The following is a 27,883-nucleotide window of genomic DNA, read 5'->3' on the forward strand; positions in this document are numbered from 1 at the left end:
GTCATACAAAATCATGAAATTGTCTGCGCCCTTGTGTTCCGGCGTCCTCGTGAAGTTTACCGAGCCGTACCGAACAGTTGTGTTCGATAAATATGTGTGCGTATCAGGTAGCAGCATTTGTACTGCTTACCTGCCGTATGCCGCTGTGATACCGAGCGAGACGCATAGACAACGCATCAAAAGGACATGTGTAGCCGTGAGGAAATTTTTCTTTTGCCTTGTCCTTGCCTTTAGATCCTGATGAGTGAAGCATGCATACCTTTCGGGTACGTTCGGGGTATTAGCTCTGTCCCTCTCATGTTAATGGGTAAGATAGAATCGTATGCCATCGGCTCTGCATTCGGGCGTGGGCAGGCCCGTGGACGCTGTCTGTTCGCACACAATAAGAATTATATTTCTCCTACGAAGGCAGAGCTATTTGTGAAAAAAGCCTGCAATCCGTTATGTGTTCATGATGTGAACGGCATTCACTACGTAACACAGTTTGTATCACTTTCACTGTTTGAAAATGGTAAATCATACCTATCATACCTTTACATACCTATTTTGATGGTTTAATAGGATATGAAACGTTGCAGGAATTAGACGCAGAAATTTTTTGTTCAACCAATACACTCAAAATTGAAAATAGAATTATTAGCATGCCCATGAAGTACCCTGACACTCATACTCTAGCGATTAACGGTAATGAGGAAGTTACGTGTGAAATCATTACTTCTATCCCAAATGGAGATACACCGCTGGACATAAAAAAAGGCAAAAAAGATATGTTTTTTTTTGTTTTTGACTCAATGCATGCGCTAAATGTGTCATCGGCAAGAGTGCGAGGCGTACTGAAGTTACAATCGCCAATTTTTGCCTTTTATACTCCCATTTTTGGTGCGCTACTAACCTGAGTTACGAGTGCCGATGACGTGTCACGGCTGTATAAAAGGAGAGCCAAATAGTTTTGCACTTCATTCTTCAGTTCTTCAGCTACGGGTAAGTCGACCGGTCGTCCGCGAAAAACTACGGCTGACGTTGACGCGCAGATTGTTGAAAAGATCAGGGCGGACCCTTTCACTACTTGCACTCGCATCAAGCAAGAGCTTTGATTGCAAGTATCGCCGAAGACGGTGTCTCGCCGTTTACGAAAGGCTGGGTTCTGTGCCCGGAGACCACGGAAGGTTCGGAAGCTGCAGCTGCAGCCGCACCACGTAGAAGCGCGCATTCAGTTTGCCGAAGAACATCTAACTGCATCCATTACTTGGTGGATGAAAATAATCTTTTCGGATGAGTCCAGAATCAATCTGGATAGTTCGGACGGCATAAAATACGTCTGGCGCCTTCCCAATGAGGCGTATTATCCGAAAAACACGATAAAAACCCTTAGTCACGGAGGCGGCCACGTAATGGTGCGGGGTTGCTTCTCCTGGTACGGCCCGGGTCCTTTGTTCCGTATCATCGGGACACTGGACTCGGAAGGGTACAGAAAAATACTTAGTCGTAAGATGTTGCCATACGCTCGACAAAAATTCGGCGACGAAGAGCATTACATCTTTCCGCATGATAACGACTCAAAGCACACATCACGAACAGTTAGATGTTATTTGGCAAACCAAGATGTGCAATGTTTACCGTGGCCTGCGTTGAGTCCTGACCTCAATCCAATTGAAAATCTGTGGTCAATTCTTAAGGACCAGCTCAAGAATCAGCAAGCATCATCAGCGGATGACCTATGGGCACGCTGCAAGGATTTGTGGAAACGCATTACTCCAGAAAGATGCCAGAATCTCATCCGTGATATGGCTACTCGCTGCCAGGCAGTGAAAGACAATAATGGTCAACACATTGACCGTTAGAATGTGTTTTCGCTCTGTGGAACACCGCAACACCTCCTCCCAACCACCACTTAATCAGCTCTTTTCAGGGCTACCAAAAAATTATGAAAAGAACTATCTCTTTCGGTCAGAAAAAAAGTTCCTATTTTTATGTCCAGAGGTGTATTTACATTGACAATTATGTTTACCTTACTGATGATATAGTGTTACTTCCAGGCATTTATCATTCCAGCGAATATTAATCTCAGGTAGTATTAAAAAATATTACCAGCAGTTTAGCATATTTAAACCCACAAGAAAAACTTAATGTAGAGCTGAATAATTTTGAGATAATAAAACCTTCACAGGTCAATGATACGGTCAAATTTAAATCTTTGACCGATAAGGTGAATTTGGCACATTTGAATAAGGAACAACAATCGAAGTTAAAAGAATTTTGGAATGAGTTGATATTTTCCATAACAAGGCTTACGCTTCACGAACGTAATTAAACATAAAATGATAAAACAAGAAATAATTCGACCATCCAACAGTCCATAGTCTTATGCAATATGGATTGTACCAAATAAAAGCGCGATGAATGACACTCCTAACTGGCGCTTTGTAATTGATTACAGGAAATTAAATGCAAAAACTGTTGAAGATAGATATCCGATTCCCAATATCAATAAAATTCTGAACAAACTTGGGCGTTCAAATTACTTTTCCACATTGGATTTCGCCGCAGGCTATCACCAAATTGAAATAGATAATAAAAAAGATATTTCTAAAACAGCGTTATCCGTAGATCACGGACATTACGAAATTTTAAGAATGCCATTTGGGCTTCGTAATGCACCATCTACTTTCCAACGTGTAATGGACAATATTTTGAGGAAACACATCGGCAAAATATGCTTGGTGGATGATATTATCGTCTATTCCACAAGTCTTACGGAACATATTCAAAATATTAGAAAATTTTTCATTTGCATGAGGGAATATCACATGAAAATTCAACTACTAAGCCAATTTTTGCAAAAGGAGGTCTCATTCTTAGGGCATATTGTTACAGCAGAGGGTATTAGACCGAACCCTGATAAATATAAGCTGTTAAACGATGGCCGATCCCCTCAACGGAAAAAAGAATAGGTAATGACAAACCTGTTGCATATGCATCGCGTACACTATCAAAATCAGAGAAAATTGTTCAACCATCCATCGAGAAGGATTTATTAGCAATTGCGTAGAGCTGTAGCTATTTTCGACCATATCTGTTCGGTGGAAAATTTATTTTATACACGGATCATCAGCCTTAAACGTGTGTACTAAATTTATTATCTCCAAATAGTAAATTGATTATATGGCAACTTGCCTTGGAAGAATACTATTACGACATTAAATATAGAGCTGGAAAGCAAAATGTTGTAGCTGACGCTTTGTCACGCATAAAAGTGAACGTGAACGAAAATAATCTCTCGGCGAACGCTACCATTCACTCTGCCAACACTGACGATAGCGAATTCATTCCTATGACCCTACTTCCAGTTAACCATTTTTTCAATCAAATTATCCTTCGCATTTCGTCGATTGAAACTCATACAATAGAACTCGTGTACCCTAGAACTCAGAGAAGAACCATAAGCAAGACACCGTTTACAGAAGAACAACTTATTGAAATTTTCTAAAACTCCATGGATTTAAAAACAGTGAATTGTATTCATTGCACCACAATGCTCATACCCATGTTACAAAAAATGTATAAGCAGTACTTTAATCAATGTAAATCATTTAAGATAAAAATTGCTCAAAACATGTAAGAAGATGTTAAGGAAGCTCATGAACAAGACATAATAATAGAAAAAATCTACAATGAGGCACACAGAGGGATTTGGAAGAATCTAAAAGCAATTCAGAGAAAATATTACTTTCCACACATGAAGCATAAGGTTAAAAAATTATAAAGCGAGACTGCGACTAAATTAGACTAAATTAGATGCGAGACTTGTAAGACCGCTAAATTTGAGCGTAAGCTTTATCGAATCACTATCGGAGAGATTCCAGTGTATAAGAAACCTATGGAAATTATGCACATCGACATATTCATAATACAACCTGACAGATTTCTAACAGCAGTCGACAAATTTTCCAAATACGCCGTTATTATGCAACTTAAATATATAAGCATACCCGACGCCAGAAAAAAACATAGTTAAAAATTATTAGCGCTTACGGAAGACCACAAATGATAGTGAGCGATAATGAACCGTCATTGAAGTCCATCGAAATAAGGGGGCTATTACAAGATCTAGGCATACAAATGTATTTCACCCCAACGAATAACAATGAAACTAATGGAATTGTCGAATGGTTTCACTCAACTTTAGCCGAGATCTTCAGATGCATAAAAGAAAAGTATAAAGGATTGTCTTCAAAGGAAATGTTCAAAATAGCATGCATGCTATATAATGAAACAATTCATACATCGACATATCTAAAACCGCGTGAGATATTTTTTGGCATCAAAGATAATGAGGAAAGAACAATAAAAATTGAGAAAATTATTGTAAAACGAGATAAATTGTACGACGAAGTTGCTCATCAATTAAAGGAGGTACAACGGAAAACGTAAGAACAAAGAAATCAGAGTCTTGATAGGTGGATTTTTTAAAAGAAAAATCAAGTTGTATATCATAGAACTCAAGGAATCAAGGACAAAAAAAGAAATGAATTTCAAGAAACAAAACAAACAGACAACCAAAAAACATTAGTTTTTTTTTGTAATGGCAGGAAGTTGCATAAATCTAAAATGAAGCGAAATATCTAATCGGGACTATTAGAACTTCAAGGGGGAGTAGTTACGAATTCCAATACAATATTTGAACATCGAACAAGCAAGTTCATATTTCCTCCAACTCATAACTTATATGCTGGCGGTTAGCAGACGAGTTGACAGACGAATTAGCCTGACGCAGCAAAGAACGCCCCTACGGCCAGGCCAACTCAACATACCACCATTATTCAACCAACATAAATACCTGAGGCTTTAGCTAGATACTTTCATGATACATCGGCAACACATAATTGTCCGTCTCATTTTCTAACTCATAAATTTATCTCTGAGTCCAGACCCCCATTAACGCTTCCGACCAAATTTACAATAGTCTTTTTTCTCTTGATGTGCTTCATTGGGCTCTTAACAAATGCCGTGGCATGAATTCTGGCCTGGGCAACATTGGTTATCCAATGTTTAAAACCTCCCTTACCGGTCCAAAACAGTCCTTCAGATTTACAATAATATTTGGTCTTCCGGGAACATCCGGATGACTGGAAAACCTGTTTCACAATTTCCACTCCAAAACCCAATAAATCACTACATGCAATAGATAGCTACCGCCCCATTTCTCTCCTGAATTGCATTGGCAACATCATGGAGAGAATGGTAAATAGAAGACTAACACAAGAATTAGAAGACCGGTACCTCCTTAGTACCAATCAACACGCCTTTAGAGGTGGGAAAGGTACTGAGACATATTTTGTTGAACTTAATGAACTCTTAGAAATGAACCCCAAAGGCCACCACATTGATCGTGCAATATTAGATTTATCAAAAGCTTTTGACAGAACCTGGCGACATACAATTCTTGAACAGCTCAATATGTGGACACATTACAGCGTACTAGTGATGCGCGTTGCGTTCCGAACCTGCCAGGTGCGATCCATTCCAACATGCAAGAATCCGGACCGCGATCCTTATTTTTAACCCAACCAGGTTCAAACTGAACCTGTTTTTCCCACCGTTCTTTGCGATCCGACCTTAACCGAGTGCTATCAACGTTCTTATCGATCCGATGTGAACCGCCTATTCTCAGCGTTCTCGGCGATCTGTGCTGGACTGAAAAATTCGAGCAGTATAATTAAACGACTATTAATTTGTATCGCATACGTTCGCGATGCCAAATTCTAGCATTTTTTAACGACTCTGGTTAATTTTTAACGACTGTTAATTTTAAACCAATTCTTTCGCGATGCCAGCTATTAATTCAACAAGTGAAATATGCGTTGCAAAGCATTTCTAGTTTAAATCATTAATTCGAAGAATAAAAAGAGAAAAATGATCAATTTTTATTAAAAAATACACAGTATAGCTGTATACTTAAGTTAAGCGTTTTTCTTTTAGCAGTAGAATAGATTTACACATTCAAAAAGCTATGATTTAGCTTTGCTTGAATTGAAACCGTGTGATTATTGCACATAAAAGATATAACACAGTATTGAATGAATACTTTCAACTTATCCATATATAAAGTGAGCGACTGAAAAAAGCGTAACCATGGCAGGTCATCTTGAACCTGCGTTCTGCGTTCCGTTCCTTTTCTCTAGATTGACAGGTTCGTTCCGTTACTCAATTTTCGGAACTATTCCCATCACTTGTTAAAACCGCTATATATATGGATACAAGTATTAATTTAGTATTTAGGATTATTATGGCAGATTTTCTCTATTTCTTCAGCTAGCTTTGGTACTTTGTATTTGATTCGTTTTTTTATCATAATGCACGTTCCTCGGTATCTATCTTCTCTATAGTTTTTTATTACATTATGCCTGGCATTTTTACAGTTTTATTTTGTTTTGTAGGCAGTTCGTCGTAGATCCCTTCGGTTTGTGTAAGGTGTTATGATTCTTCTTTATTATTATTATCATTTTTTTTTTTTTTTTTGAATGATTGTAGGTGGGCTGGGGGTAGTTTCGACAACTCAAGGTTTTTCTCGGTTTGCAATACTTTTGCCAATTAAACTTAATTGTAGGCAACGAAAAAGCTTTTTTGATTCATTGTGTTCCATCTTACGAGAAACTACGGTTCCTGGATTGATTTTGATGACATTTTGATAAAATTAAAGTGTGTTTTATGTTTCATCAAGACTGCAGAGCGGGATACAGATGGGGTAAAATTTTCACCATGTGAGTGATTTCGACTCATTATTTACAACTTTTAAAATAACTAACTCTGATGGCCCGTTGTTTTTTTATTGAAGTTCAACAAAGTATTTCATGCCAATTTTAAGAAAAAATAACACAAAACAATATTGTAACATGCGAAAGAAATGAAGTTACAACGCAAATTTCGTTACAAATAGCACGAACCATGTCTACCACATACTAGAAGCTGCTGAGATAGCATCTGGTTAATGAAATGAATGGTTAACATTACTTTTAAAAAATAACCTTACAGCTATTATATAAGCCGCAGTATCGAACCTACCCTTACTTCCCCTATGTTCGCTTGTATGATTGTAAATTGATCCAGATTATATGTTTCAATAACTTAATTTAGGTTTTAGGTGTAGACGGTATATATGTTTGACGGGTATTTTCATTAGTAGTTAGGTTGGTTGGGCCGGTCTGGTGGTACTTAACTCGAACGACTTAATAACACGCCCGTCAGGGTTCAGGCCCCGAATAGACCGAGTCCCCATACGTAGGACTGACTATCCTGCTATGGTAACAATAAGTCACTGAAAGCCAAGCCCACTTTACTAGAGGGTACTGGCAGGCCTTGGCCGGCAGCGGTTCTTGTGCCAGAAGAAGAAGTTAGGTTGGTAAAATTTTGTAAGTGATTGTGAGCTGTTACGTTGACAAATGGAACTTTAATATATATTCTGGGAACTAGTGGAACTACATCTCTTTTGATTTTTCTGGCCTCTCTTTGTGGTAAGGGGAAAGTGGGGCAAAATGGGCCCTCTATTTAAGCATTATTTCACTACAAAGATACTTTCCAATACTCAAAAAGGTATTCATTAGAGTGTTCTATGAACACCATGTAAGTTTCATAACCCTTACTTTACAAATAATTAACAAATAACCAAGAAAATGCAAAATAAGGTTTATTAGCTTATTGATGTAATTTTGCCACTTCGAAAATAAGCTTAAGCTAGTGTTACAGGGATGTGTTGAAGTTTTGCATGGTATATTTTTAAAGATATGATTTTTCTATAATTTTTTTTCTGAAGAAAGCAGTTACGCTTGGGGCAAAATGGACAAGTGCTTTTGATATACGGCGCTTGGTGAGGCTATGGTGTTGTATTTGTCGCCTCAATAATGATAACAGGCACAGCTTCAAAAGTTTGAATTTCGTAGATTAATACGTGTAAAAACTGTTTTAATTTTGATAACATGTTTTTGGAAGAATTTTAAGGGCTTACCCATTTTGCCCCACGGCTATGCCCATTTTACCCCGCGTGATAAAAAAGCTCCTCGTAAAACGTCAATATTTATTTTACAGTTTTTTTTTTCATTTTTAAAGTTATTTTTATTCTAGGTGGCAATTTTAATCCATAGATAAATGGTGTATGCATACAATAATATAAGAATAATTGTGTTTTGTGACATATTCAAAGGAATATTCAGTAAACTACTTAACATGCCCAATTTGCCCCGCTTTCCCCTACTCTGTTTTCCGTTTGATTTTTTTATTTCTAACTCGTCTATGAATGGGGGCCTTCACGATTCTAGTTAGTTTTTTGTATGGAGTTTGACAGTTGGAGGCTGAAATCATGTAAACACTCCATACAAAACCACACACAAAACTAGCCTGCAATTTTCAGTCTAGATTATTCTAGCCTCAAAGCTAGAATTAGATTCGAAAAACAAGGTGGTATTTACCCGCCATGCAATTGACAGCGATTTGCGAGGGCGCGCGAGGGCTCGCACGCCATACAAGTTCAGTGCCCCAGAGCCCTCGCATTAAAGAGCTTGCGAGCCTTGGTAGTTTTTTCACCCCTATTTTTAGCAGTTATAATTATAGCCCCCCAGAGCAGGTATAACAGTGCGATTTGTAGCATACAAAACAGCTGAATTTTGACATTTTATTTTGCAAATATCCTCAAAATTAGAACTAGTGATCTTTTTGATGAATACCACCGAAAAAAAATATAATTTATGAGCAAAAATCAAAGATTATTTCATATACTATAAGATCTCGAGTAGATGATACCACACGCAACCCTCGCAATGTTTAACAGGTACATTTATCCCAAGGTGCATTAAAGAGATCTTGTGATGGAATCCAGAATCAAAGTGTATGTAGTCCAGGTGGCTTTTTATAATCAAATTTGAATATCACTTTTTCAAAGGATAGGTGAAAATGTTTGTTTAAACATGCTCTCTGGAGGCTTGACGAATACTCAAAACACTCTTAAAATCTTCATTAAGAAGCAGAAGCGATAAAAATCAGTCTTCTAAATTCATACACCTTGGGATAAGCCCACCTGTATATTCTACTCACTTAGATAGTTGATCGAAAACTGCTATACAATGCAATCAGCTGACAGGCTGAAATTTCAGCCTACGAGCTTCAAACGGAAAGGGCCCCAATATTGGACATTTTTTGTCTAAGATGAGTGGTTTTCTCCATATTCTGACCATTTTAGAGGATTGCTGTAATTCTCATGAAAATTTTCATTTCATTTTACACACTTTTTCTCTTTTTGACACCCTTGTTTAGTGTGTCCAAAAGGCATCTACTTCATGCACCTCATCGGCATCGGAATATATAGTGAAATTTTTTCTTTTAAGTATCCTATTTCAATATCTCCTGGAGGGTCTTGTTTTATTGAACGTAAGGATCGCTGTTGTAGTCTTAACTTAATACCTATTTCATTTTCCTTTTGAAAAGGTATGCCTCTGTTACTTTTTCCCCTATTGAACCTTCCAGCACTTATTCTTTGCATTTAAACTTATTCAAATACATTTAAACGCATCGCATCTCATAATTCCTTTTGATGTATTTAGTAATTTATATTCTTTGATTGCTGTTTGGATTGTGTTAGCTCCCCAGTTTAACTTTTTTTTTCAATTTGCCAGCATCATTACGGTTTTGCATTTTCCTCAAAATGGTTTCGTTCCTTAGCAGGGTCGTCTGTATTGGTTTGTGCCCAAGCGCCATTTCTGTTGCTTTCGCGAGCAGGAATGGATTGAAGGTAGCTTTACTTAGTCCCTTTGTTGCGCTTTCGATCGTCATGAAGACTTCTTCTGGCTCTTACAGCGCCTACCACAACTATATGGACAATCGTTTTTTTTTTGCGATTTGCGGAAAATCCAAAAGAGATAGATAAAAACAGTGAATGTATAAGTTGTGCAGAATACTATTTCACATCTTCGTATATTTCTTTCAATTTTTTAACACGTTGTGAAGGAGATTGTCTCCCCCTTCTCCTCATCATTAACACTTTAAGCGCTGCGTCATATGATATCGCATGACGGTTTTGCTCAACGCTCAGCTTTGTTTCTGACGCTCAGTAATTCTCTTGTTAACGAATGAGGTAGGAAAGAGAGTACGAGAACGACATGTGTTACGCCGCTTACCGCAATGAAACAAAATAGTGATAACAATCGCTCGAGAAATTGTCGCTCTCATAGCTCTCTTGCCATGCGCTACGTGCTCACTCGAAAAACTGTGACGTCAGGCCGGCGGTCAAAGTGTTAAATTATATGAAAACCACTTGCTATATCTCCTCCCCTTTCTCCCTCTCCTAGAACTCATACAAATGAAATTCTAGAGAGAAGGGGGAGAGAGGGAAGAGCATCTGCTTTTAACTCGCTCTAAAAAAAATATGTCCAACATTGTCTGCCTTTGGGTACCAGTATGGGTAATGAGAGAGGGCCCCATCTCAGGTCCATAGTTTTCCCATTCATCGCGTTTTGGTTGTTTGGGTGTGTCGCTCTCACTGTGTATAGAGATGTTTCTCCAACTACTGCTAGAAAGCGAATGCTACAATACACTAGTGATTGACTATTGAATGACAGAACATGGCGAACATGATCGTGCGAACATTTTATATCGTTGAATTGAACTTCCAATGACTCAAATAATAGTAATTTTTATGTTGCATTTGTCATGAAATGTTTATTTTTATGTTCCATTCTTCTTCTTCTTCTTCTTCATTGGCACAACAACCGTTGTCGGTCAAGGCCTGCCTGTACCCACTAGTGAAGTGAGCTTGACTTTCAGTGACTTCTTGTTACCATAGCAGGATAGTCAGTCCTACGTATGGGGGCACGGTCTATTCGGGGCTTGAACCCATGACGGGCATGTTGTTAAGTCGTATGAGTTGACGACTGTACCACCAGACCGGCCCCAACGAAAAATAGTAGCTTTAAAATCCACATATTTTCAACCTCCTGTAGGTGTATGTGGGTGATACACGTCTACAGAATACAACAACTGTCAACCAAAATGTGTCCACACCTAGACAGTTATAAATCTTAGCACGCCTGCTGGACTGTCAAAACCATAATGAAAGTGGCAATTAACGCTTGGCGAGCAGTTAAAAAACATGTATAATTCTGTGTCTGATGTCCTTCGGTCCTTGAAAATAATGTTTTACGTTGTTTACGCTCCCATAAAAATGTATCTCGTACGCTGGTAAGCGATTGTAGAAATTCTGAGTAATTTTTTTTAACAAATTTAGAATAAGTGGAAAATAAATAGAAAAAGGAAAACGCCACAGTAAAATCTAAAAACTTAAACAACAAATAAAAAAAGATACAAATAAAAAGAAGATAAGATAATTCATGCAAATACGAGGAGCAGATAATCCAAGCTTTAGAATCTGCAAAAATTGAATCCCTCATACAAAAGAATTGGGCCTACTCGTATAGTCGGTGGTAGAACAACGAGTATTTATTTGGTCATAGACACTACGGTAAAAGTAAAACAAACCCATTGCAATCCATCCACACTTGAAAACTTCAAGGCAAGTCTTAAAAACTTTGATTGCCGCGAGAATTGCGAGATATAGCCACCATTGGCTTAGAAAAGGAAAATTTGGAACTTTATCAACGATTTATTAAATAAAATATATACAACAGCCAAAACTAAAGCAATGATTTTCACCATCAATACAAATTCTTTACGAATAATGAAAACGGGATGTCTAAAAAAGTGAACAGTCATACCTTGTAAAATGTTAGATTTCGTCTGCTCATCAGTTGATCCCTGGAAAAGACGACCTAGAATACATTAAGAAAAAATAGGCATACATATATTACACTCGCGTTGAAAACCCGCAGAACTAATTCGAGCAGTTTGAGAGCTCGCATGAGGCCTCGAAATCGCGATAGCTTTATAACGCCAGATATCTCGCATGAAAGCAAGTTGTAAAGGTAAGCAGTTTTTTCGACCATAGTTTTAGCAGTTAAAATTAGAGCACACCGCGAACAGTTCTAACAGCGCAAATCATAGCTATTCAGCCGTACCGGCGAACTCGTTCGTTCCTGGAAACGTTCGCCGCGACGCTCATTTTCACTCAATTCATAGCCCTCTAGATAAAAAAAATATAAAGCCGTAAAGATGTTGTACTGGCCATCCTAGTAGTACAACCCTGTCCACTCATCAGCGACGAATGTTTCTCATCGAACGAGTTCGCCGGTACGGCAGATTGACTTGAAATGATACATTTTTTCTTGCAAATCCAAAAAAAGCTGTAAGTGGGACCTTTTCCGTTTTAAGTTTGTAGGCTGAAATTTCAGCCTATCAGCTGTTTGCATTGTATAGCAATTTTCGAGCAGCTATCTAAGTGGGTATAATATACAGGTGGGCGTATCCTAAGGTGATGAATTTAGAAGGCTCATTTTATCGCTTCTGTTTATGAATGAAAATTTTAGGAGTGTTTTGTATATTCGTCAAGCCTCCAGAAAGCTTGCTTGAACAAACGTTTTCGCCCATCCTGTCAAAAAGTGATATTCAAATTTGTTTATAAAAAACATGCTCTGAGACCACCTGGACTACATACACTTTGATTCTGGATTCCATAACCAGATCTCTTTAATGCACCTTGGGATAAATGTAAACACCACCTTGTTCTGCCATTTTTCGAACAGGTACTCGAATCTAATTCTAGCTTAGAGGATAGAATAATCTAGACTGAAAATTGCAGGCTAGTTTTGTGTGTGGTTTTGTATGGAGTGTTTACATGATTTCAGCCTCCAACTGTTAAGCTCCATACAAAAAACTGACTAGAATCGCGAAGGGTCCCAGTAATCATTTTAACGAATCACAGTGAAGAAAAAAGATTATTTTAATAAAAAATAAATAAAAGCTAAAACTTTAATAAATGTCCAGCATAACATACTACTCGCAACTCTCGCAATGTTCAGCGGAAAGACTTGCGGTGTACGATGCTGCCACAATTATCCCATGTGTCAAAGCAGAGATGGTATACTTTAGTTATTTGGGAATACAGTAGAACGTCGATTATCCGGGGACGGATTAACCGGCGGGCGGCTTAACCGTGCACATAAATGTGATAGCTGTTCAAACGTACAGCGAACATTTGCAGCGAAAGTCAAGTGGGCAACCAGTTTTTTTTTTTGCAGCTTTAGAGTCTAGTGGTATTTTCGAAATTCAGTTTTGTTCATGAACAGTTGTTAAACCTATAGTTATTGATTTAAATAATATTCTACTCACGATTAATCGATTGATTCAAAGTGAATTAATTATAAAACTAGTGAATTTTATAATTTTTATATGAATTTGACATATCTCGGACCATTATCCGTGCAAATCGATTAACCGGCAACCGTCCGGTCCCGAGCTGCCCGGATAATCGACGTTCTACTGTAATAAAAAAAGATAAGCTATTTCGCTTTGACATATTTGAAATTTTACGTTCCAATACCTTTCACATTTTTGGTTATTAAAGTTTACCGTTAAACTCACTCGCAAGTGTATTCGTCATTTTTTGTCACGGTTTTTTACGGTCAATCTAGTAGTGAAGCCTAGCCACTGACTGATTGATTGACTGACTAGCCAATTTCTATCTATATATACAGTGGAGTGCCGTTTTTCCGGGCTAATCGGGACCTGACTTCACCCGGATACTCAAACACGGATAATGAGAGGAAATATATTTTTTATTACAAATTCCTAAGTGTTTTTGAAACTTATATTTAGGTTTAGTAAAACCTAGCCAGTGTTAACTTCACATTATTCCAATGGGATTATTTTAAATGTGCCGTGAATTATAGTTCTTTATATTATGACAATGTGCTCTGAAAACCATTTTTTCAAATATCCTCCTCAGCACTACATGTCACCTTTATATCGAACTGTAATTTTTCAACTGCACAGAAAAAAAGGTACCCGGATTAACAGAGCTCCACTGCACGATATGTGTATAAGAGACTAATAGAAGTTAGTTGTTTATAACAATAATATAATTAAATGTAAATACAAGGTTTCGAGTTAAGGCAGCGGTCGGCAAATTTTACGACCAATAGAGCCAAATTCTACAATACATTTCGTAGAGTTCGTAGAGGCGAAGAGCCAAATTGTTAACCCAAGAGCAAAATTGTATGAAAGTTCTTTGAAACATATGATCTTTTAAGAGCCGCCAGCCATGTTGATAACAACGAGCCGCATGCAGGTCCCGAGCCGCACTTTGCCGATCGCTGGGTAAAGGGAATGTTTTAAACGGGTAGTGGAATCGTGCAAGCATTCTGTGAACACTCATATAATTGAGTGTTGCAACCGAGTTGTGGAATTTTGTAAACATACTGTAGAGCGGCTGTCAGACTGTGGGTGCCGCTGTAAATACCCAAAAACATTTTCGTTAATTATACTTATTTACTTACTTATCCGGCGCTAAAACCGCTATGCGATCTCGGCCTGCCTTAGGAGTGTCCGAAACCGCTCTCAGTCCTGCGCTTTCGTCTGCCAATCCGTTATCCCGGCTTCTATGGCGGATGCCTCCACGCCATCTTGCCACCTCAATTTGGACCTACCACGCCTCCTCTGTCCTTGTGGTCGGCTGGGTCTTTACGGGTCTTTTTAATGACTTTACGGGCTGGGTCGTCCGTTTCCATGCGTACAACATGGCCAGCATACCGGAGACTGGCAAGCTTGATACGCTGCACGACAGTGAGGTCGCCGTACATCTCGTATAGCTCGTCATTATAGCGGTTCCTTCATTGTCCTTCCGCACATACGGGGCCAAGTACCTTCTGAGCATCTTCCTCTCGAACGCGGCTAAGAGGGTTTCGTCAGATTTGGACAGTGTCCATGTCTCAGAGGCGAATGTGAGTACCGGAACAATATAGGTACTACATAGTACCTACTTCGTCCGTCGCGACAGATTCTTTGAGGTGAACTGATTTCCTTCGTATTGATTTTTACTTATTTATTATGTTTAATTATGACTCCGCGGCAGGATTTATTTAGTTTACCATGTGTACAGCTGAATTCCATACAAAAACAACTCGAAATTATGTTTTATGGAAAACATCATCGGTATCAACTCGAATCTTTTTACAGTGGCACCCACAGTCTGACAGCCGCTCCACAGTGTGCTTGCAAAATTCCACAACTCGGTTGGAAAACTCCATTACATGATTCCAAACCTCCACAGAATGCTTTCACGAATCCATTACCAGTTTGAAACATTCTCTTAAACGATTGAACTATTCTATGATATGACTCGAAATATATCAGTATATCAATGCACGTTGAAGGCCTTATTAGACGGAGGAAAATACTGTCATTTCTCGATTGGCATTTATCTGTCAAACTTAAGTGTCGATTATCTAATTCAAACGGAAAAGTATCAAACAAAGGGCCTCATCGCGAACGAAAGTCGATAACGGAGTGGATAATTTAGTCGATCGGTTAGCAAAATTCCAATGTTATCCAATTGCGTTTTCTCAATCAGAATCTTCGCTAACCGATCGGTTTGGCAGTGGAGTGGAATGGTGTTTGCCGCCATAGCAACGTGGTTAAAAAGTCGAGCAGTGGGATATGCAGTTGAAAACTTCATATAAAAAAAACATTTCAGTCGGTTAGCCATATCTACTGCTCCACCCCAGTTGATATAACAGTGGAAAACTAAAAAATATTAAAAACCATGTTTAACAGCTTGCAAAAAAGGATGTTTTATCGCTGTTTGAGTTATTTGAGATGTTTTATCACTCGATTTAGGTAAAATATTATTTTTTAGAAAATATAAATTTACCTGTTTTTTAAAAACAATCAAAACACATAAATTTAGGTTTATAACAGGTATCTAGTTTTTATAGTTCAAGCTAAGAAATAAGAAACCAACACAAGAAATCCTTTTCTGCTAATCCTTCTCTTTTATCCAACCTTATGTTATGGTTTATTATGTTTTGTTAGGGCTTTATGGCATGTTAGATTCGCTTCCGACACGTACATACAACGAGATTGAGAAGACCAGTAGGATCACTTGGTACAAGAAAGTGTAAGCAACTCATATCCGTTGGAGCGGCGAGTTCCGGTCAGAATCGTATGCGTTGCTTTGTACCTATCGAAGGTGTTGTGCTTATTTGTACCTTCTGGACTATCCCCAAAAACTCGGGGTTACTTATGGATGGATACAGCTCGAGAATGCTCGGATTGACTCACACATCGCTAAGTTTCACGCCTCGTGACAAACGTGTCACCCAATGAACTTTTTTTGTTCATCCATTTAAACGAATATGTACACTTGAAAAGCATTTATACTGAATCACATAGATTACAATTTTAACGTAGTTATTTTATTTTTATCAAATCTGACGAAATCATCATCGTATGTGTGGAAGCACACTCATTGTCGTATCAAGCTCGCCAGGTTTCAGTGGACAGGCCATGTTAAACGCATGGAAACGAACGACCCAGGTGTTGTGCGGAAGGTGGTGGGGAGTGGATTTCATCACTTGGTTTTGAAACAAATACACTTTAATTTTTTTTTTTTTGGGAAGTGGGGGATGTTGGTTGGGATCCCTCATATATGGGCCCCTTGTAGTCTTTGAGTCCCTTCGTCCGTGGAGCCTCTATCGTTCACGGAGGCCCGGGATGAGACTACTGTACACACCATATATGCTGGACTTGATATCCACGGGACCTCCCGGGCCACTCAGTCCGCTTACCGTTAAATCCGTCATTGCGGAGGGGGCGTAGTAGGTTTAAAGTTAAGTGGCCAGATGACTTGGAGACTTCAACCATTAAGGCCAGGATAATGGACTGGCGAGGGCAAGAGACCGTGAGCGGTTTCGGACACTCCTTATTGCACGGAATAAGTGTACCGCGTTGTTTCAATATATTTTTGCACGAGAGCGTAAAATACGGACGTTCACGGATCCAACGTTCGCGGTGGCTGGAGTTGATGGACGCACATGGTACATGGCACAGGAAAAGGGTCAGCGAAGGCGACACGTTCAGAAAGGATTCAAACCTCGTCCTCCAGTTCATACAATTTTGTTTCAACTAGACTTGTTCAGCCAACAACCCGTTTTATACTTAACCCGGATTGTTTGAATAGGCCTACAGTCAGTACTGTCTAAGGCCACTTCTGGTGTGGATTCTTCACTAGATGGTCCGTAAATAAGCCAAACTTACTATTTTATTCATTCCGCTAAACAACACCTCTAAATGTAAACAAAAGTGTGATTGACAGATAGGCAAAACCAATGGCTACTCGAATCAGAAAGAGTTATCCACCAGTGGAGAAATTATCCACCGGTGGAGAAAATTATCCACCGGTGGAAAACAAATTCCACCGGTGGATTCGAGCATATTTACCGATCGGATAAATTTTATCGACTATCGTTCGCGATCAGGCCCAAAACCGCGCTACACGAACTGAAACAAAATCGGTATTATACAAGCTTGTTAGAGACTTCTTTCGTTGACTCGAGACATTGCTGCCAAATTGATCTCAAATGGCTTAGTTGAAACAAACTGCATCGCGGAACGCAGGAAGTATCGTACCAATTTATAATTATTTATACGTGTGGCGTATCATTGTTCTTAAAATATTTTTGGCAATGCCATGCAAAGTAGCGTTTTTGATGCGTTTCTCAAATTTCTGTGCATTTTGTTATTTCCACTCTTTTTAAGTAAATAATTACAAAAAATCCCTTCTGAATGTAATTACATATTTTTAAACCAAACGTATTGCATGTATTTAGTAGTTAAACCGTAAAACAATACGCTTTCCGTAGCTTTAACCTAACGGAAAGCTGTTGGATAAAAAACGGTCTCCGTTTGAGTCAGGTAATGCAAATGACCGTCGTTCAGTTCGATATATCAAACCAGAGACAAATCGAGTTCTCTAACACGGATCATAATAGAAAATTAGAATTTTTGATACTTTTTCTCAAGCAGTTGAGTCACATAATCGGCACTTTAGTCTTTGGCACAAAAATACCTCTCGTACGAGTAAGAAGACGAGAGAATTGTTCTATCACTTTTCACATATATTATTTAATTTATTGATTTTTTGGCTTTATCCGTAAGAATCATTCGTTGTTTCCCATTTTTGCTGTTTTTATTCTCCATAAACAAGAAATTCAAAACGCTGTATAGACTTTTATAGAAAAAAATTTACTCAGGAGCAAATCAGAAATGAGCATGCCGAATTCTGATTTTCCAACTGGCATCTAACTGTCAAACCCTGTGTGAAGGGTGGATTCCAAAATCGAATGACAGTATTTTCCTCCGTCTAATAAGCCCTTAATTGGAACTGTTAAAAAGTATGTTCTGTACCATATTAGTTGTTCAATTAACGTCAATGATATGAACACATAAAAAAGTAATGAGTACTCAGACACCTATATCTACAACTAATAAAACTGTGATATATTACACTAATATATTACACTACAACTAATAAAAAATAATATCTAATATATATATATATATATATATTTAGATATATAAATATATATATAGAGAATAAAAACAGCAAAAATGGGAAACAACGAATGATTCTTACGGATAAAGCCAAAAAAATCAATAAATTAAATAATATATGTGAAAAGTGATAGAACAATTCTCTCGTCTTATTACTCGTACGAGAGGTATTTTTGTGCCAAAGACTAAAGTGCCGATTATGTGACTCAACTGCTTGAGAAAAAGTATCAAAAATTCTAATTTTCTATTATGATCCGTGTTAGAGAACTCGATTTGTCTCTGGTTTGATATATCGAACTGAACGACGGTCATTTGCATTACCTGACTCAAACGGAGACCGTTTTTTATCCAACAGCTTTCCGTTAGGTTAAAGCTACGGAAAGCGTATTGTTTTACGGTTTAACTACTAAATACATGCAATACGTTTGGTTTAAAAATATGTAATTACATTCAGAAGGGATTTTTTGTAATTATTTACTTAAAAAGAGTGGAAATAACAAAATGGACAGAAATTTGAGAAACGCATCAAAAACGCTACTTTGCATGGCATTGCCAAAAATATTTTAAGAACAATGATACGCCACACGTACAAATAATTATAAATTGGTACGATACTTCCTGCGTTCCGCGATGCAGTTTGTTTCAACTAAGCCATTTGAGATCAATTTGGCAGCAATGTCTCGAGTCAACGAAAGAAGTCTCTAACAAGCTTGTATAATACCGATTTTGTTTCAGTTCGTGTAGCGCGGTTTTGGGCCTGATCGCGAACGATAGTCGATACAATTTATCCGATCGGTAAATATGCTCGAATCCACCGGTGGAATTTGTTTTCCACCGGTGGATAATTTTCTCCACCGGTGGATAATTTCTCCACTGGTGGATAACTCTTTCTGATTCGAGTAGCCATTGGTTTTGCCTATCTGTCAATCACACTTTTGTTTACATTTAGAGGTGTTGTTTAGCGGAATGAATAAAATAGTAAGTTTGGCTTATTTACGGACCATCTAGTGAAGAATCCACACCAGAAGTGGCCTTAGACAGTACTGACTGTAGGCCTATTCAAACAATCCGGGTTAAGTATAAAACGGGTTGTTGGCTGAACAAGTCTAGTTGAAACAAAATTGTATGAACTGGAGGACGAGGTTTGAATCCTTTCTGAACGTGTCGCCTTCGCTGACCCTTTTCCTGTGCCATGTACCATGTGCGTCCATCAACTCCAGCCACCGCGAACGTTGGATCCGTGAACGTCCGTATTTTACGCTCTCGTGCAAAAATATATTGAAACAACGCGGTACACTTATTCCGTGCAATAAGGAGTGTCCGAAACCGCTCACGGTCTCTTGCCCTCGCCAGTCCATTATCCTGGCCTTAATGGTTGAAGTCTCCAAGTCATCTGGCCACTTAACTTTAAACCTACTACGCCCCCTCCGCAATGACGGATTTAACGGTAAGCGGACTGAGTGGCCCGGGAGGTCCCGTGGATATCAAGTCCAGCATATATGGTGTGTACAGTAGTCTCATCCCGGGCCTCCGTGAACGATAGAGGCTCCACGGACGAAGGGACTCAAAGACTACAAGGGGCCCATATATGAGGGATCCCAACCAACATCCCCACTTCCCAAAAAAAAAAATTAAAGTGTATTTGTTTCAAAACCAAGTGATGAAATCCACTCCCACCACCTTCCGCACAACACCTGGGTCGTTCGTTTCCATGCGTTTAACATGGCCTGTCCACTGAAACCTGGCGAGCTTGATACGACAATGAGTGTGCTTCCACACATACGATGATGATTTCGTCAGATTTGATAAAAATAAAATAACTACGTTAAAATTGTAATCTATGTGATTCAGTATAAATGCTTTTCAAGTGTACATATTCGTTTAAATGGATGAACAAAAAAAGTTCATTGGGTGACACGTTTGTCACGAGGCGTGAAACTTAGCGATGTGTGAGTCAATCCGAGCATTCTCGAGCTGTATCCATCCATAAGTAACCCCGAGTTTTTGGGGATAGTCCAGAAGGTACAAATAAGCACAACACCTTCGATAGGTACAAAGCAACGCAAACGATTCTGACCGGAACTCGCCGCTCCAACGGATATGAGTTGCTTACACTTTCTTGTACCAAGTGATCCTACTGGTCTTCTCAATCTCGTTGTATGTACGTGTCGGAAGCGAATCTAACATGCCATAAAGCCCTAACAAAACATAATAAACCATAACATAAGGTTGGATAAAGAGAAGGATTAGCAGAAAAGGATTTCTTGTGTTGGTTTCTTATTTCTTAGCTTGAACTATAAAAACTAGATACCTGTTATAAACCTAAATTTATGTGTTTTGATTGTTTTTAAAAACAGGTAAATTTATATTTTCTAAAAATAATATATAAGCTAAATAGAGTGAAAAAACATCTCAAATAACTCAAACAGCGATAAAACATCCTTTTGCAAGCTGTTAAACATGGTTTTTAATATTTTTAGTTTTCCACTGTTATATCAACTGGGGTGGAGCAGTAGATATGGCTAACCGACTGAAATGTTTTTTATATGAAGTTTTCAACTGCATATCCCACTGCTCGACTTTTTAACCACGTTGCTATGGCGGCAAACACCATTCCACTCCACTGCCAAACCGATCGGTTAGCGAAGATTCTGATTGAGAAAACGCAATTGGATAACATTGGAATTTTGCTAACCGATCGACTAAATTATCCACTCCGTTATCGACTTTCGTTCGCGATGAGGCCCTTTGTTTGATACTTTTCCGTTTGAATTAGATAATCGACACTTAAGTTTGACAGATAAATGCCAATCGAGAAATGACAGTATTTTCCTCCGTCTAATAAGGCCTTCAACGTGCATTGATATACAGTAGGTGACCGCTAACTGAGAGGTAAACAAGCTCCAGTTAACGAACAATGCTCGCTAACTGGAGTGACTGGAGTGGAGTTTCTATGGATTGATTGTTTTGATTGGCGTGGACTGGAATAAACATACCAAACTTTTTTTCATTTATGTTGATATAAAGTATAGTAATTCGTGTAATAACATAAATTAATAGCAAACGTAGGTGAAAGACCCTTAATTTGTTTGAAAAATGCACATTTGCGACAAATTTTTTTTTTATTATTTTGTCGTAAAAAAATATAGATAAATATAAAAATAGCATAAAGATATTAAAAAGAGCATATAATATTCCAAAACATAAAAATATTTTCAACAAACACTCTGAGCTGTTAAATTTAGAGGAATCACGTCCTGCGAATTCGCGTATATCGAGTATATACATATATATATATATATATATATATATATATATATATATATATATATATATATATATATATATATATATATATATATATATATATATATATATATATATATATATATATATATATATATAATAATATATAATCTATATAGATCTATATATATATATATAATATATAATATATATATAATCGATAGTATTATACTTACTCATATCCACTTCAGATCCTTCTATCTCAATATTATCCTGCGCCATATCTTCCTCCTCGTCCTTATCTTCCATATTTTCTGAGACAAGTTCGTAGCTTTCTGGAATAAAACACAAATTGAACATTTTTTTACAAATATTTTGAAACATACCAGAAACAGAAGAACGTAATGAAATAAATAGTCGAAAAGAATATCTCGAAATAAAAACAAAATTTGGCCCACTTTATAGCAGCTACCTTGGAGGTATGTATTATTTGTGCCGTTACCAGTATTTATCGGCTCTCCAACGCTGATAAACTCCGGAATTTCCATCTTTAACGTAGTGCCAGAAGATTGTCCACTTTCTACGTACTGTTCGGCTGCAAAAACGAATATTTATAACTTTTAGAATTGAATTGATCATAGCCCTCGGATTCTCACATACCCTGTTCGTGATCTTCTCGTGCATCCTTCGTCGTGATAGTATAGGTATCTGTCTCATACATTTCATTGTCACCAGATTGCCCTGTCGTCGTTGTAGTAACTGTTACCGTAGAACCAGAAGGTATAGATGTGTTTGACTGTGATGCAATTATCTGTTGACCTTTTACTTTCTTCTTTCTAGGGAGAACTACGTTTTCAACGACTTCTTGTAGAGTAGTAGCTTGTTGGGATTGCGATTGAGTCTGGGAAGTTGTCGCTTGCTGTGTTTGATGTGGTTGGGTCTGTTGTACTTGTTGTACTTGTACTTGTACCTGTTGTGGCTGTTGTGACTGGGACGTTGCTTGCACCTGTATTTTGGCGATAGCTGGTTGTTGTTGTTGAGCAATTGGCACTGCAAGTGTTGATGAGGCGGCCAAGGAGGGCATTTCGGTAGGTGTATTTTTGATCATTGGCTTAGTTATGATAGGAGTTGTCTGAATCTGCGCTTGTACAAGCTTTGGTTGATGGACTATAGTAGAATTTGATGGCAATGTAAGATACAGAGAGTCAGTAGTGGTAATTGTAGCTGGTTTTTCTAATACCGCTTGACTTTGTATGAGTTGTTGAGCGATGGCTGATGTAGTTGTGCTTGCCGGTTGGCGCGAATCATTTGTGTTGTCGGTGAGTCCTCTTATAGCCAAAATTTCGGCTGTGTGAAGAAAGGAAGGTAGTTGTTCCTGCGGCACGCTCACTTCACCCTGATACATAAACTCAACTAGGGACATAAGATCGGTGTAACGCACATTTTTGAAAATTATAACTGGATGCTGGCAGGGATTCTCTTTGAAAACATCCTTAAAATATGGACTGCATGCTGAGAGAAGTATTTTATGAGCTCGTATCTTTCGCCCTTCGCAACACAATGTCACATCAACAAAATCTTCTTCATAACGAAGTGAATCGAATGCTCCAGCTATATAAGAAGTGTAATTGTTCCAACGCAAAGAAAACTGCTGTGGATTCATGATTGACACACTTTAGCCGTACTTAGTGTAACGTTGCTCATTCACATCTAATTTCATTCGAAGCTTTTACTGGATAGTGAATCCTATAATGAACTCGTGATCAAGAGAAGAAACTGTGGAAGAAACAAAAAAGGAAGTGAAATAATAAATTAATACAATAATTTAATTGGTTTATTAAGATTATTAAAATTTCGAAACTCTCAGCAGGATTTGTAGAATGCATGTTTTAAAATTTCGCCGCCAAATTATTTTTTCCGAACTTTCTGGATAGAAACCGCGTAAGTTGATTTTTACGGTTTCCTGCTAAAATATCGGTAATATTCATGAAACTTTGCTTGAAGAAATAGATTTTGGCAACTAAATAAATTATTTGCTATAATTCTGACCGCCGATTACAATTTTTCACCTTCTTGAAAGATTTATAAAATATGAACAAAAGAGATTTTATTTTAAATTTTATACAGGGTTTAGAATTCATTTTGCAATGTGTACTGCATATTTTATCGAGCACGAAATTTACTTTGGCTCCTACTACGTACTTGGACTGGTCCAATGCAAAGCAGGTAGAAATAAGGTGTCGTCATGTAAAACATTTGGCCATCAAAGGCTTTAGAAAAAAGCAAAAATCCAGAATCAACAGCAGTTGTCCAATGGGACGAGTGTTGCTGGTATTTGGGTTTGATAAACGAGATGTTTATATTTAATAAAAAGATAGCACTAGAGAAACTTGCATTTTCCACCTTCTTCTTCTATTTGGCGTAACGTCCTACGCGGACATGCCGGCCTATACAAGCTTTCGAGACTTAAATCATTACCACGTAGCCGGATAATCAATCCTTGCTACGGGGAAACGCCCCATTCTGGGCTTGAACCCGTGACAGGCATGTAGTTGAGTCGTTCGAGTTAACGACTGTACCACGGGACCGCATTTTGCAACCACACTTCATAAATAGGCATTTTCCACGTTATATTGCAGCTGCTGGCTGTAAAAAAATATCGACGGCTGTTGTTAACCAGCATCTCAAAATGGCAACATTCCAAACGCTAAGAATGTTATTTTTATCCCGTCGAAGTGTAATTTTGACAACCCCATCGAGGTGCAGGTTTTCCTACATTTTCTACATTATTTTACACATTTTGACTCATTTTATACACAGTCGTTTGACCCATAACTCGTTTTATTCACTGAGTAATTAGGATTTGAAAATAAACTCCAAATTTTATTATTTACGTTTCGTTTGGCTTGAATTTGACAGATAGCGCTACGCACTGTGGTGAACAAAACGTAAACATTTTACGCCATAATTTACGCTTCGTGTTTACGTCCGTATAAACCAGAATGGATAATTTATCAGTTTCAGAATCGGCATGGGTTTGATTTCATAGAACAACTTTGCTTTGAACTTTGAACAACGCAAACTTTTTTTAAATGTTTATATTATTTCAATTCAACTCTGTTCATCGACACTGTTGTGTATGTTGGAGGAGGTTTTTATCAACCGCAATAATTCGTAGAACATTATTATTTGACCTGCCCAACGCTGCTATGCATGTGAGTAAAGTACAATTGTGCGCTATGTTTGTTGTTTCCCTAGCAAAAGATCAGTGGCAGGCCCAGGGACTGGCTTACACTTAAGATGAAAGGGAATCTTAGAATTTTTTATGTTTTGTTGTAAAGGTCACGTGAAAGTGAACGTGAAATTTTAGTCTTTTTTGCTAAATTTCATTAAAAATTTATCAGAATACGGTTTGTCCTACACCAAAAAAAAGGAAGTTCAATCTTCCTGCTCATCAATACTATGTAGTGTGGAATGATACTTTTATCAACCGCTATACAGGGTTTCACACTTTATCTCAAGACCGCGGGACCCTTCCCGAATCTGTCTTAGCCAATGCCAAGACTGCGGTATGATGCTTGAAAACGTTGATGATACCTGAATTCATCGGATGCAATGCTGAATCTGCGGCACATTTCTCGAACACACTGGTCCGCGCCGAGGACATGCGGTCGAATATTTTTTTACACGGATAACCTTGACTGGCGATCCCTGGGGACAACCACAGAGCTCATCTAAATTAGCTAAAGCTAAAGAACTCATCCAAATTATTTGAACATCATGAGGTTGTGATGTTTTCCATTTTCTCCAGTAGCTTGCAAATGTCTCGGATATATACAAATGCACCAAGTGTCTGATTTGGAATATCCACCACTGTTACTTAAATGCACCAAGTGTCCGATTTGGAATATCCACCACTGTAACTTAAATTCTTCTCTATTCATCATTGCTGTTGTGTGTCATTAGAAAATCATTATTTTACATGCGCACCGCTTCTATTCATTTGAGTAGAGTACAGAGATTCACAATCAATGTTGTTTCCCTAGCAAAAGATCAATGACAGGTCCCAAGGCCTGCCACCAGCAAACTGGAAAATTCAATGGCAGGCCCAGGGGTCTGGCATCGAACTGGATGTTTAATAGATCTGAATTTTAGAAAATCAGTTATAACGAGCAGCATCGGGGGAAAACTGAATAGTGTTAAGTCGTTTCGAATAATTGACGATCGACCAGCATTAGAGCTGACATTGGTTCGATGTGAACGACGCCGGCATGAGAAAATATAAGACGTCGGTTCCGTATTGCAACAGAGTAGCATTTAATATGGAAATGCGCATTCTACGTAAACATTAATACATATTCTACGACTGATTTCAAATAATAAATTTACCATAAGATATCATCTACATATTTTTCGAATTCCAGTAAAATATCCTACAGTACAAGAATAATTGCAGGTAGGGTATAAACTCGCATATGTAACTCGATGCGAAAGATTAAAATCGAATGGTTCATAATTCACCGTAACTAGGAACAATAAAAACTTTGAGTAACTACATAACATAATCAGGTTGATCTTCAAGAATATTACCAAAACGGAAAAACTGTTCACAAGCAGGATATTACCATTATCACAATCGAAAAAGCGTATAAATTGCACTTTCCCAGCGTTATCTATAACAAGGCGAAATTAATTGAACTTACTTCTCAATAATTTGCCAGCACAAGCACAAGTTTTACCGCGGTTTGGTTACTGGACGCTAAATATTATTTTTTCCACTGAAGCGTATTTTCTAAAATGATATTTACTTCTTGATTTGGTTTGTACCAAGATATATTAAAAAGATCATGACTACAAAACGCCGTGCTAACCAGATATATTAAGAAAGAAAGGTGGTAACAAAAGCCTCGAAAGCAAGGTTTGTTTAGCCACCTGGTTATGAAATCAAGTTTATTAATATGAGAAGGTAAACTACTTCAAAGCAAAATGGGTAGAAAAGAGATGTTGTCAGAGTGGCCAGATTATTTTCGGTTGGCGCATCAAAATTTTATCGGTAATTTTTGGTAGGAGTTTAAGATTATTTCGGTAGTTTTCGGTAGGCTTTGAAGTGTTGAGCGGGGGGGGGGTAGTCGTAGATGGAAGCTTATCTGTCTCATGAGGAACAGCACGAGAAAATAACATCTTTCATTTATTTAAAGGAGATAGTTCAGATTTGGTTCATAACGGTCACATGAGGCCTTTCTGAAGTGTTGGTCGGAAAATTGTACAAGGGAATTTAACCCAACAAATGATTGGGACGCTCTAGCAGCAATCGAACGCGATATCGAACATGACAAATATATGGGGTTTTACATGTTCGATGTGATAACCCACAAATCGAACATGTGAACCCAAGTGCCACAAATCTACTAAACGACCACTAAACGCCTTCTAAACGACTCAAGCTCTCTACCTAAACGGAATATAGAAAGACTTCGTTTAGCAGACGGCAAACGACTCATGCATTCTAAAAATAGCAAAAAAGCTGGTGGCGCCATCTGTTTGTGGTATACCCAACCAGCGGAGCTTCCTCGCTTGGAGGAGAGCTTTCTCATTTCCTCTGTACTGTTGTATGGTTTCGCATTGAAGTTATGCATCGCTAGAACTAGAACGGCGATACGATTGTTTAAATACTAAACTCCAATGGAAACCACCAGCACTGTAGCAAGTGAGATTTGAGTAATGGTCGTTGGTGTTGATACCCACGTATCTGACCACACGACCATTCATATAGATTTTTGCTCAGTAAGTTAGAAGGCTATATAGGTCATGATAAGATGAAACTTGCCGAAACACATTGCAAGAAAAGGATAGCAATATAATGATGAGTTGTAATACGCCATCTATTGATCAAACCAATGAAGCTGTGGAGCTTTCATTTTTTTTCTATGAAAATTCAATTTTCCAGTCGTTTAAGCTTAATATGTGGCGCTTAGGAATGAATTGAATAAGAATATGAATATGAATATGAATATGAATATGAATATGAATATGATGAATTCTCCCCCACTGGAACAAGACTGCAACCGGGGAGGACTGCAGCACGAACATTCGTTTCCTATGATACGGAACTGTAACAGGAGCAACATAGAAGATCACCCTGAACCCGACG

The 27,883-nt window shown here is 38.1% G+C and overlaps 1 protein-coding gene across 13 annotated transcripts in view; it reads right to left on the bottom strand.

Moving 5' to 3' along the window:
* Nucleotides 1-26,571, bottom strand: part of LOC120905760 (protein abrupt-like) — an 80,870-nt gene extending 54,299 nt beyond the window's left edge. For 4 of the 13 annotated variants that reach the window (XR_005739939.1, XR_005739940.1, XM_040316854.1 and 1 more), the window contains exons 1-5: nt 26,436-26,570; nt 22,393-23,508; nt 22,205-22,327; nt 21,969-22,067; nt 11,757-11,810 (exon numbers count right to left, since the gene is read on the bottom strand). Coding sequence is in view for 10 of the 13 variants with exons in the window: in XM_040316854.1 (XP_040172788.1) it covers nt 11,757-11,810; nt 21,969-22,067; nt 22,205-22,327; nt 22,393-23,395 (1,279 nt within the window). In the remaining 3 variants the exon portion in view is untranslated. The other 9 variants (XM_040316851.1, XM_040316852.1, XM_040316855.1 and 6 more) reach the window with 8 other exon arrangements.
* Between the last annotated feature and the right edge of the window lie 1,312 nt (nt 26,572-27,883).

The sequence above is a fragment of the Anopheles arabiensis genome, chromosome X (genome assembly GCF_016920715.1).
Source record: "Anopheles arabiensis isolate DONGOLA chromosome X, AaraD3, whole genome shotgun sequence".
Taxonomy (NCBI): Eukaryota; Metazoa; Arthropoda; class Insecta; order Diptera; family Culicidae; genus Anopheles; species Anopheles arabiensis.